Genomic DNA, 13556 nt, shown 5'->3' with positions numbered 1-13556 from the left:
AAGAAAAGACTGCTGGGGAATTCCCAAGTAGCCTTCTCTAGAAGGGGTGTGCATGCACGTGTGTGTGATATAATTGGCTCTGTGTCAGCCCCCTTGAGAGAACACAATGAGAGCCAAGTTGAAGATAAAGCCACCACACTAAGGATGGCAGAGTGGAAAGATGGTGATGCTACTGAACAGCTGAATAATCCAACCACAGACCTATTTCAGGAATCTTTGTTATGTGAAATAATAAACAACAAATTTCCTCATTTGATATAATACTTTCTCTTATTTTTACCCAAAGCAACTTAATACAATTCTAACTATTTTAGATGTGTCAGGGGATGTGAGGGAGAAGAGAACTCCTGTAGAAGGTATTGTTGACTGCTTACTCAATATCCACCACTACCACCTGTCCTAGGAAGCTATTTTCCTAAGGGAAAATAATGGTTATATCTAATGGGAGAAGAAATACATCAGTGGTTCAGATCTATCTCTCACAGGAAGCTTGTCTAGACCAACACAGTCCATGGTGGTCTGTCATCTAACACCATTTTGTTTACTGTCTTTATTGTTCATATGGCATTTAATCATATTATACATCTCATGTGGATGAGATATTTTAATTTAGTTTAATTACTTAACTTTCCCCCATTCCAATTTCACTCTAAGCATCCTCATTAGGATTGCTCTCTTATATTTCTTAAACACATATAATGTCTTAAATTATAATTTCTAGATCACGGCCTGAAATAGGTTAGGCAATTCTCCAGTTGTCTAGAAGTAAGAGTCTGCTTTCAAAGTCGTTTTCATTTATCTGACACTTTTTGGTATTTTGTCACGACAAAGAATAGATGAATATTACAAAAATAAATTATATTCGTATGACCATAGTATACGTTCAAACAATCAAAGAGCAATGATGAATGCATACGGGGTCACAGGGGTCATAAAGACACAGGATAGTCACCCCACTGTAGTGCTGTGAGCCTTCAGGTAAGGGAGTGTCTCATTATGCATCCTGTTTTATGCAGAGACTTTCAGCTCAGACCTTTTTTGATTTCCTGTGGTTTAGAGAGGATTCTGATCCATGGATACTTTTAGATCTTTGGAGGTTGGTATTTATTATAATTACTACAAATCATACCAAAATATCATGCAGTTTATCAGGAAATTTACAAAATACTTCTGGTTGGCTGGTGTGCTTAAATATTATAACTTATTCACAGACACAAGTCAGTTTTCGAGTTTTTCTTTTTTCTTTTTATTTGTTTATTGAGACAGGGGCTTGGCTCTGCTGCCCAAGCTGGAGTGTAGTGGCACAATCATAGCTCACTGCAGACTTGAACTCCTGGGCTCAAGTGATCCTCACACCTCAGCTTCCCTAGTAACTGGGGACTACAGGTGCACGCCACTATGCCCGGCTAATTTTTTGTTAATGTTTTTGTAGACATGGGGTCTCACTATGTTGCCTAGGCTGATAATTTTTCTTATACTCTATTTTTCATATACTTTAACCTTAGCAAAGATATTCTTAGAAAATGATTTGGCAACAATCATAGAATACGACTAACAGTGCTAAAACAAGTAAAAATTTATTTAACAGAAGAATGACCACCTAAAAATAGACTTCTAGAAAGCTAAGTATTAGATGTGATTTATACTATCATGTAAAATAAAGCATAAAAATTAAACATATCAAAATGTTTTATTTTCTCTTCAAGACAAACCAATACCAATCCTCAAAGTAATAGTACTACTAATAATGAAGTGAGGTCATTTAAAAAACTTTCTACTAGTTTTCACATTTCAGTAAAGAAGTATAATGATGTCTTTTATAAAAATCTGGCACAAGGCTTAATTGTTACCTCTTTAAAGACTAAGCTGAATCTTGCCCTCTTTCATTATATAGCCAAATCATGGGCATTAACAGGAATAAATGTGATACTTCTTTTTTATCTAAAGAAGATAGGCTGTGGATTATAGAAAGGGTATGTATGATACATAAAAAGGCAATATTGAGACAAAACAAGTTCTATAACACACTATATGATGCTTGTCCAGGATATGTCATACCTATGTAGATTCTGACAATCATTTCTCAGAACCATTACAAGCAGATTTTACCATACTTCGACTGATAGCTACTACTTGATTATCTTAAGTTTTATGTCTCTTTCTGCCACTATTTTGGCAATTAACATCAACAATTTCTTGATCCTGAACCACTTTAAAAGATGAACTGAGTCTTGAAATCTGAAAGGTATCATCATATAGTTTAAGGGACAAGAGACCCAAACCAAGAGATGTCTTTACTTTCATTTCTGGCCACTTGTTTGTATAAGAAATTTAAGTGAAAAGCTATCTTGAACGTTTTTCAGGATATGGAATATCACTGTATCACATCGCACTGGCCTGGAAATGAAAGCAACTGGACCCATGTATGGTAGGTACCTAGTCATAGGCTCTGGTGTCCTGGGACCACTCTAGTGGCAGCAGGCAGCTCCCATGGAAGAATGAGTCCCAGCTATGGGCCTAAACATTTTCCAGCCGTGCACTGTTATGCTGTGATAACCATCGGTCTCAGAAGCTTAGATCAGCAAAAGCTGATTTCTCCCTCATTCTTCATGTCTACCATAAGTTGGCAGGGAGGTTCTGTTCATGGTGTCAGAGGGAAAGACAGCAGTGGATGGTCTTGCAGTGACAATACATATATGTCACTTTCAGTTACAATGCAGTAGAGAGAACCAGTCATATGATTTTGACAGATCATAGGGACAAGGAGGTGCAATCCTATTAAGTGCCCAGAATGGGCGAGAACTGGCAAAGTGTACTGACTTAACGCACTATTTAATAAAATAATAAGATAAAACTACTACTTGGAAAAGCATGAGCTTATTTATCTTAAAAATTTCTGCCTACTTCCTTCCCCAAAGTTAGCAAATATACTAAATTTTGAATGATTACTTGCATTCTGTCTCTTGGTTCACAGCAAGTCTATGTAGAGAGTTAGATTCACTTTATTTCTATTTTTACTTCTCAGTTTTAAGTTAAAGTATCATCATAAAGAAAAGCAATTAATTGGTGTTGCAGACTAATCCATATGCCACCAAAATATGATAGAATGCAAATGAAACCTGTCTCCATATGCCTTTCTCATTTGTTATTCTCTTACTCTGGTTCTTCACAGACATGTTCTTTGTACATGCAGATTATCTCCTCTTCTAATTTATTATGCCAAAATATTCTATTTTGTTGTAATTTTTAGTTGTTATTTTTAATCTAAGTTATATACGTAACACTTATATAAGTGTTAATAAAGTGAAATGGTCAATACAATGAAATAGTGCTTTATTCAACTGTTTCTGTTATGAAGAACAGTTCCTCACAACCCCACCCTCTACTTCTTGCTCCCCAGAAACAACCACTTTAAATTCTTTTACCCATTTTGTTTTTTCACCTCTATATCATCTATGTATCTATCTAGTCTATCTAAGACAAGCTCTTGCTCTGTACCTCAGGCTGGAGTACAGTGGCACAATCACTGCTCACTGCAGTCTTGATCTCCCAGACTCAAGTGATCCTTTTACCTCAGTCTCCCGAGTGGCTGGTACTAGAGTTGCATACCACCATACCTGGCTAATGAAAAAAAATTTTTTTTTTGTAAGGACAGGTCTCACTATACTGCCTAGGCTGGTCTCAAACTCCTGGACTCAAGCAATACTCTCGATTCAGCCTCCCAAAGTGTTGGGATTACAGGTGTGAGCCACCACAGATGGCCTTTATCTCTAACTTATCTAGCCACTTCTTGATTTCTCTTGAGTATTATCCCCTGATTCCCCACTATGGAAGATAAAGATTTAGTTGTATTGACCACTACCACCTGCTCCCTCCTCTCCTCCTCAGGCAAACACGTAGTTCCCATGCCCCATCTTCTCAACAGGTATAGTGTGATTCTGATTAGATTAATATTCAATAGGCTTACATTATAATGTCTATGTAAATGTTAATCCCAGCTCAGTTATAAGGTTTATCATAACCTTTCTTTCTTTTCCTACACATACTTTGTTTTTCTTTGGGGTTACCAATTGTCCTTTTTTGGGGTTAGTTTAGCTTTTATAAAGTTATCACCCAAACTCATGCCTAGTTGCATACATCTCTCAATTTATTAAAGTATATTAGTCATTCTTCCAATTTTATCTTTTTGAATAAATCTTTCTGGAAACTTCCAACTTGCTCCAATCTGGGCTTGCTACTACTTTCTGGGTCTGCTATTTAGCAGTGCTATAGTCTTTGGATCTCCATACATTATCATTCTGGGGATCTTTTTGTTTTGCTTTGGATCCTCTATTTCCTAGTTCTTAGGTATTCTTCCTCCTTAGTTTATGTCCTCATTTTTGTACAGCATATCCTCCAGTGGATTCCCAGGGTACATGAGAATCATTTTTTTGAATCTTCAATGTCTAAACATGGCTTTATTTTACACTCAAAATTAACTACTAGTTTAGCCAGATGTTGAATCTAGGTTAGAAGTAATTTTTTCTCAGAACTTTTTTTTTTTTTTTTTGAGATGGATTCTTGCTCTGTCACCCAGGGTGGAGTGCAGTGGCGTGATCTCGGCTCACTGCAACTTCCACCTACCGGGTTCAAGTGATTCTCCTGCCTCAGCCTCCCGAGTAGCTGGGACTATAGGCGCCCACCACCATGCCTGGCTAATTTTTGTATTTTTAGTAGCGATGGGGTTTCATCATGTTGGTCAGGCTGGTCTCGAACTCCTGACTTCAGGTGATCCACCTGCTTCGGCCTCCCAAAATGCTGGAATTACAAGCGTGAGTCACCACGCTTGGCCATTTCTCAGAACTTTCAAAGTATCGCTCCATTGTCTTGCTTTTGGTGTTGCTACTGAGAAGTCTGTAGCTATTTTAATTCCTCATTCTTTGTTAGAATCTTTCTTTTCCAACTCTATGAGTCAGTAAGATTCTTTTGTTTGCAGATTTCTGAACTTTTTCAGTAATACATCTGACTGTGGGTTTGTTTTTTCTTGAGTGGGTCAGTCTATGGACTTTTCCTATCTTAAGACTCAGTTATTTTATTAATGAAAAAATTTCTCAAATTGTATTTTTGATATTTCCTTCCTTTAATTTTCTCTGTTCACTCTGAAACTCCTATTTTTAAAAATTTCTGGGCCAGTTCTCTCATTTTCTTATGTTTTTCTCTCTTCTATTTATTTTATATTCTATTTTCAGGGGAGATTTCCTCAACTTTATCTTCCAACTCTTCCACTGAGTTTTACATTTTAGAAAAATGTATACATTAGAAAAGGTATTACATTAGAAAAATATAACATTTAGAGAACAAAAAAATGTATTAAAATATGATATTTGTTTTCTTGTTCTGCATAGCCTGTTTCCTCCCAGTTGCTTTTTTCTGTTTTTGTTTGTCTTTCATTATCAAATCCTCTCTTCAAGTGTCTGGTGATCCTTGGCTGTCTTGTCCATATAAAATAGTATAAACTAAAAAGCTAAGAGGAAGTTCTGTTTGGATGGAGCTCGTTAATGGTGGGGTCCACTATAAAGTAACCGGGTGTTTCCTTGGAGCACCCCTGGGGTAAGTATATTTACAGCTGTGTGTGTGTGTCTTTTGCCTAGAGAAAACCCTTCCAAATCTCTTGCCTGAAGGCTATCCATACTGGTACTCTGGAGAGCAAGCTGGGGAGCCCTGGGGTCTCAAATTTAGCATTTAAGTGTTCACTACCCCTTTTCCAGTAGGGTGGTTCACACCGGAATGTGCCTGATCTCTCAGACCACACACATTCTGTTGTACACTTTTCAGAGAATTATATTTTCAGTCTTTTGCTGATATAAGGAAGGAAATCTAATTCCTCTTTCAGAAGCTTCTGACCAGTTGTCTTGTCTTCAGTTCTACCTTCATCTTCACCTGTAGCTCCTGAGCTTCTAGAGAATTTTACAATGTAAGTCAAGCTGCTTCTTTGTTTTTGACCTACCATTGACTTAAGGTTCAGCTTTCTTAGGCTGCTTAGTTGTCAATTTTCATCTGTTTTCCAAGTAACAATATTTTATTGCTACTGTTTTCTCTTTTGTTTTCTTATTTTTTGAGGGTTTATCTTTAACTGCCCTTGTCCTTGCACTGGAATTTTAGGAGGGAACAGAGCTAAATGCTTGCACTAAAGGTGCCATGTTTAAACTAAAGTTCCTCTCTGCTCTTTTATATACTACAGAATCACAGTTCCTACATATTGAAGGGATCCCTAAGAGGGCAGGTAGTTAAACTCTTTCCGTCAGAGAGCAAAAATGTTTAATTTGCAGATAAGGTGGTGAAAACTCCAGAAACTGAGTGTCTCGCCCCAAGAAATACAAAGTCACACAGATAGAGAACGTAATATTCTATGTACCTTAAATAATTATCTCTCAAAGGTTTAATTGTTTGTTTGTTTTTCTAATTTAGGATACTTTCAGTTATAGCTAGATCCTTTTCTGTATTACCTTGGCATCCTCTTCCACAGGGCAGATGAGTTCTTATTAAGATATTAGGTGTTAAACTACAGTCATGTGACACGTAATGATGTTTTGATCAACAACAGACCACATATATGATGGTGGTCCCATAAGACTATAATGGAGCTAACAAATGCTATTGTCTAGTGACATCATAGCTGTCATAATGTCATAGTGCAATGGATTCAGTGTTTGTGGTGATGCCAGCCTACTGTGCTGCCAGTCATATGTAAGTATGGCACATACAATTATGTACAGTGAATAATAATAATCGATTGTGTTACTGGTTTATATATTTACTATACTATACTTTTTATCATTATTTTATAATGTACTTCTAGTTACACATATTAAAAAAAGAGTTAACTTTAAAACAGCGTCACGCAGGTCCTTCAGGATGTATTCCAGAAGAAGGCATTGTTAACACAGGAGATGACAGCTCCATGAGTGTCACTGCCCCCCAAAGACCCTCCAGGGGGACAAAACTTGGAGGTGGAAACAATGATACTGATGATCCTGACCCTGGTTAGGCCTAGCCTAATGTGCGTGTCTCCATTTTTAACAAAAAAGCTTAAAAAGTAAAATAAAAAAAATTCAAAAATAGAAAAAGATCACAGAATAAAGATGTAAGAAAAAGAATGTTTGTACAGCTAAGAAATGTGTTTGTTTTGAGCTAAGTGTTATTACAAAAGAAACAAAAATTAAAAAAAAAAAGTTCATGAAGTAAAAGTTATAGTAAGGTAAGATTAATTTATTTTGAAGAAAGAACTATTGTTTAAATAAATTTAGTGTAGCCTAAGTGTACAGTGTTTATAAAGTCTACAGTAGTGCACAATAATCCTAGGCCTTCACATTCACTCACTGCTCACTCATTCCTTCGCCCAGAGCCACTTCCAAGCTCCATTCATAAGAAGTGCCCTAGACAGGTGTACCACTTTTTTTTTCTGTATACCTTACAATTTTCTGTACCTTTTATATGTTTAGATACAAAAATACTTACCATTGTTATAATTGCCTACAGTATTCAGTACAGTGCCATGCTTATATAGGTTTGTATCCTAGGAGTAACAGACTATACCATACAGCTTAGGTGTGTAGTAGGTGGTACCATTTCGTTGTGTAAGTACACTCTACGATGTTTGCACTATGATGAAATTGCCTAACAACACACTCCTCTGAATGTATCACTGTTTTTAAGCTATGCATGGCTGTTATAAAATGTGGTTAAATGTGAAGTTGGCTTATAATAATTTCAGACACAACCAAGTTTTTAAAGCAGTGGATATGCCTTAGCTATATCCTTTCGAGAAATGTATAGAAAGAATTTTACAGGCTGGACACAGTGGCTCATGTCTGTAATCCCACCACTTTGGAAGGCTCAGATCACTTGAACCCAAGAGTTCCAGAGCAGCCTGGCCAATATGGCAAAACCCCGTCTCTAATGAAAATACACAAATTAGCCAGGCATGGTGGCACACACCTGTAATCCCAGCTTCTTAGGAGGCTGAGGCATGAGAATCACTTAAACCCAGGAGGTGGAGGCTGCAGTGAGCCAAGATTGAGATTCTGTCTCAAAAAAAAAAAAAAAAAGAAAAAGAAAAAAAGAATTTTACAGAGTATCAAAATATAATTTAAATGTAGTTTGTATAGCTTTTTATATGGTAAATCAATTATTTTTAATTTTCAAGAAATATCTTAAATGGAAAAAACAGCTTGGTTTGTTCCAACTTCCATCATTTATTTGTTAAATTTTATAAGAAAACACAGGCTTTGAAGAAAAGGCGTTTGTAGAGAAAAAAAGGAGTGCGATTTGGGAAAGATTCAACTTATTTTAAAATGATGCTACTTTCTTTTATTTCCAGTGTGATACAGGCTACAGCCTTAAAATATTACTAAAGTATAATAATAAAATACTTTTGATAAGATAATTCCTTTTAGTCCATAAAAGTTTTAAGAGCTTTATGAAACTGGGCACTAACAGAGCTTTCATAAATGCAGCACTCTATGGAGGAAAATGAAGAATGAAGAGAAAATTGTCCTTAAATACTTACAGATTCTTTTCTGCCCATAGTTTTGCTGTGTGAGCGGGAACGTGAGATGTTGCTAAAAAAGGAATCTTTTTTAGTAGCAGATGAAGGTGGGGAGCCAGTGAATTCTCTTCCTCCAGGCAAACTCTCAACACTTGGAGATGAACTGATGTTTTTAGAACTTTGCCCTGTAAGAAAAATTAAGTAGCAATAATGAAACACCAGACTCTTTCACTAAGCTACTTAATCTACTGTTTTTAAGAAATGATGATCAATTACGATTCCACTAGGTTGATACTATCAACATAATGACACTATGGAGTATTAAAATGCATGCATTTGTATGTATCAGAATAGCCACCAGTTTTTTAAAAAAACAGTGAAGTATCTACCACCATAGTTTTCTATGTTTTTTATACTACAATTATCCAAGCATTGCACACATATAAAAGAACTAAAAAAAAAGGGGGGGGGGCACCCAAGATGGCCGAATAGGAACAGCTCCAGTCCCCAGTTCCCAGCGTGAGCAACACAGAAGACGGGTGATTTCTGCATTTTCAACTGAGGTGCAGACTGACACCTCACACGACTGGGTGCACCTCTGAGACGAAGCTTCCAGAGCAAGAATCAGACAGCAACACCCACTGTTCAACAATATTCTATCTTCTGCAGCCTCCGCTGCTGATACCCAGGCAAACAGGGTCTGGAGTGGACCTCAAGCAAACTCCAACAGACCTGCAGTTGAGGAGCCTGATTGTCAGGAGGAAAACTAACAAACAGAAAGGACACCCATACCAAAACCCCATGAGTACGTCACCATCATCAAAAACCAAAGGGAGATAAAACGACAAAGATGGGGAAAAAGCAGTGCAGAAAAGCTGGAAATTCAAAAAATCAGAGCGCATCTACCCCTCCAAAGGAACGCAGTTCATCGCCAGCAATGGAACAAAGCTGGACAGAAAATGACTTTGACGAGTTGAGAGAAGAAAGCTTCAGTCAGTCAAAATTCTCAGAGCTAAAGGAGGAACTACATACCCAGCGCAAAGAAACTAAAAACCTTGAAAAACGAATGGATGAATGGATAACAAGAATAATCAATGCAGAGAAGACCATAAAAGAACAGATAGAGATGAAAACCATGACACGAGAACTATGTGACAAATGCACAAGCTTCAGTAACCGAATCGATCAACTGGAAGAAAGAGTATCAGTGACTGAAGATCAAATGAATGAAATGAAGCGAGAAGAGAAGTGTAGAGAAAAAAGAGTAAAAAGAAATGAACAAAGCCTCCATGAAATATATGATTATGTGAAAAGACCAAATCTACGTCTGATTGGTGTGCCTGAAAATGACGGAGAAAATGGAACCAAGTTGGAAAACACTCTGCAAGGTATCATCCAGGAGAACAACGTCCCCAACATAGTAAGGTAGGCCAACATTCAAATTCAGGAAATACAGAGAATGCCACAAAGATACTCCTCGAGAAGAGCAACTCCAAGACACATAATTGTCAGATTCACCAAAGTTGAAATGAAGGAAAAAATGTTAAGGGCAGCCAGAGAGAAAGGTCGGGTTACCCACAAACAGAAGCGCATCAGACTAATAGCAGATCTCTCGGCAGAAACTCTACAAGCCTGAAGAGAGTGGGGGCCAATATTCAACATTCTTAAAGAAAAGAATTTTCAACCCAGAATTTCATATCCAGTCAAACTAAGTTTCATAAGTGAAGGAGAAATAAAATCCTTTACAGACAAGCAAATGCTTAGAGATTTTGTCACCACCAGGCTTGCCCTACAAGAGATCCTGAAGGAAGCACTAAACATGAAAAGGAACAATCGGTACCAGCCATTGCAAAAACATGCCAAAATGTAAAGTTCATCAATGCTAGGAAGAAACTGCATCAACTAATGAGCAAAATAACCAGCTAATATCATAATGACAGGATCAAGTTCACACATAAAAATATTAACCTTAAATGTAAATGGACTAAATGGTCCAATTAAAAGACACAGACTGGCAAACTGGATAAAGAGTCAAGAATCATCAGTTTGCTGTATTCAGGAGACCCATCTCACATGCAGAGACACACATAGGCTCAAAATAAAGGGATGGAGGAAGATCTACCAAGCAAATGGAAAACAAAAAAAAGCAGGGGTTGCAATCCTAGTCTCTGATAAAACAGACTTTAAACCATCAAAGATCAAAAGAGACAAGGCCATTACATAATGGTAAAGGGATCAATTCATCAGGAAGAGCTAACTATCCTACATACATATGCACCCAATACAGGAGCACCCAGATTCATAAAGCAAGTCCTTGGAGATTTACAAAGAGACTTAGACTCCCATGCAATAATAATGGGAGACTTTAACACCCCACTGTCAACATTAGACAGATCAACGAGACAGAAAGTTAACAAAGATCCAGGAATTGAACTCAACTCTGCAACAAGCAGACCTAACAGACATCTACAGAACTCTCCACTCCAAACCAACAGAATATATATTCTTCTCAGCACCACACTGCACTTATTCCAAAATTGACCACATAGTTGGAAGTAAAGCACTCCTCAGCAAATGTAAAAGAAGAGACATTATAACAAACTGTCTCTCAGACCACAGTGCAATCAAACTAGAACTCAGGACTAAGAAACTCAATCAAAACCACTCAACTACATGGAAACTGAACAACCTGCTCCTGAATGACTACTGGGTACATAATAAAATGAAGGCAGAAATAAAGATGTTCTTTGAAACCAATGAGAACAAAGATACAATATACCAGAATCTCTGGGACACATTTAAAGCAGTGTGTAGAGGGAAATTTATAGCACTAAATGCCCACAAGAGAAAGCAGGAAAGATCTAAAATTGACACCCTAACATCACAATTAAAAGAACTAGAGAAGCAAGAGCAAACACATTCAAAAGCTAGCAGAAGGCAAGAAATGACTAAGATCAGAGCACAACTGAAGGAGACAGAGACACAGAAAACCCTCCCCAAAATCAATGAATCCAGGAGCTGGTTTTTTGAAAAGATCAACAAAATTGATAGACCGCTAGCAAGACTAATAAAGATGAAAAGAGAGAAGAATCAAATAGATGCAATAAAAAGTGATAAAGGGGATATCACCACTGACCCCACAGAAATACAAACTACCATCGGAGAATACTATAAACACCTCTATGCAAATAAACTAGAAAACCTAGAAGAAATGGATAAATCCTGGACACTTACACCCTCCCAAGACTAAACCAGGAAGAAGTTGAGTCCCTGAATAGACCAATAGCAGGCTCTGAAATTGAGGCAATAATTAATAGCCTACCAACCAATCCTGCTGGAGAGGATGTGGAGAAATAGGAACACTTTTACACTGTTGGTGGGACTGTAAACTAGTTCAACCATTGTGGAAGACAGTGTGGCGATTCCTCAAGGATCTAGAACTAGAAATACCATTTGACCCAGCCATCCCATTACTGGGGATATACCCAAAGGATTATATATCATGCTGCTATAAAGACACATGCATATGTATGTTTACTGTGGCACTATTCACAATAGCAAAGACTTGGAATCAACCCAAATGTCCATCAGTAACAGACTGGATTAAGAAAATGTGGCACATATACACCATGGAATACTATGCAGCCATAAAAAAGGATGAGTTTGTGTCCTTTGTAGGGACATGGATGCAGCTGGAAACCATCATTCTCAGCAAACTATCGCAAGAACAGAAAACCAAACACCGCATGTTCTCACTCATAGGTGGGAACTGAACAATGAGATCACTTGGACACAGGAAGGGGAACATCACACACCGGGGCCTATTGTGGGGAGTGGGGAGGTGGGAGGGATAGCATTAGGAGATATACCTAATATAAATGACGAGTTAATGGGTGCAGCACACCAACATGGCACATGTATACATATGTAACAAACCTGCACATTGTACACATGTACCCTAGAACTTAAAGTATAATAATAATTTAAAAAATCCACTTGTAACTGCTGCTAATCAGAGGGTATATTCAGGGCAACTTGAATCTGTACTCCTGAGTTGCAATCTTCAAGCTTGGCCCAAATAAACTCTCTACTTATATTAAAAAAAAAAAAAAATCAAAGTTTCAGTAAATAATGGTTAAATAACTAGGTTTTTCTTCACTAATGGAATCATCCCTTAATTACAGAAACCAGAATCTATTATACTGCACTTTACACTAGCAAGATTAAAAAAAATCCAAATCTTTGGCCAAAGTTTTTCAAAAAAGCATCTCTCCTCTTCCCTCTGGTAAAGGAAGGTGTCAATGAGAATTCAGGAACATTAACATTTTAGCAAAAACCTGAAGAAGGTGAAGTACCCGCTTTGCAGAAGATATGCAAAAACAGCAAGTCCTAAGGCCCTAATGCAGGATCTTTGTGTGTTCAAGGAGATCACAAAGTGACCAGTATGGTTAGAGCTAAGAGCGAGGAGGAGAAGGGTAAGAGATGAGGTTTGAGAGCAAGCAGGGGGATTAGAACAGGTCGGGATTTGTAGATGATTTTGATTACTTTTACTCTGAGAAGGGAAGCTACGGGATGTCACTAGAGGGTTTGAAGAGAGGAGTGACAGGATTTGACTTACATTTTAAAAGGATTGCTTTGGCTGTTGTGTTGAGAACAGAATCAGAGACAGGCAAGGGGGGGTGAGTCGGGGGGAACAAAGGCAAAAGCAGAGGAACCAATTTTTGCTAATGCAAAAATGTAAATACTCAGAATGATCATAGCTTGGTGGTGAGAAGTGGTCATATTTTGGACAAAAGTGACTGGATTTACTGATGAACCCACTAGGAGTATGAGAGAAAGAGAAGAGTCAAGCTTAGCTTCCAATTTTTGGCCTAAGCAAGAAGAATGATGGAGTGGCTATTTACTGAGGTGGGGAAGAGTGAAGAGAAGCAGGTTTTAGGAATAAGATCAGCTGTTTAGTTTTAGACCTGCTGAGTCTATGGTGCCAAGTCAGATATCCAAATAGAGATGTCACATAAGCAGTGGGGAA

The 13556-nt window shown here is 37.6% G+C and overlaps 1 protein-coding gene across 2 annotated transcripts in view; it reads right to left on the bottom strand.

The window, feature by feature from the left end:
* Positions 1-13556, bottom strand: part of TBC1D5 (TBC1 domain family member 5) — a 564828-nt gene that overhangs the window by 48700 nt on the left and 502572 nt on the right. For both annotated transcript variants that reach the window (XM_074030923.1, XM_074030922.1), the window contains one exon: positions 8549-8712. In XM_074030923.1, coding sequence (XP_073887024.1) covers positions 8549-8712 — 164 coding nt within the window. The remainder of the gene's footprint in view (positions 1-8548; positions 8713-13556) is intronic.

The sequence above is a fragment of the Macaca fascicularis genome, chromosome 2 (assembly GCF_037993035.2).
Source record: "Macaca fascicularis isolate 582-1 chromosome 2, T2T-MFA8v1.1".
Classification (NCBI taxonomy): domain Eukaryota; kingdom Metazoa; phylum Chordata; class Mammalia; order Primates; family Cercopithecidae; genus Macaca; species Macaca fascicularis.
Note: the sequence above shows the minus strand (reverse complement) of the source record. Positions and strands in the feature narration are given on the sequence as shown.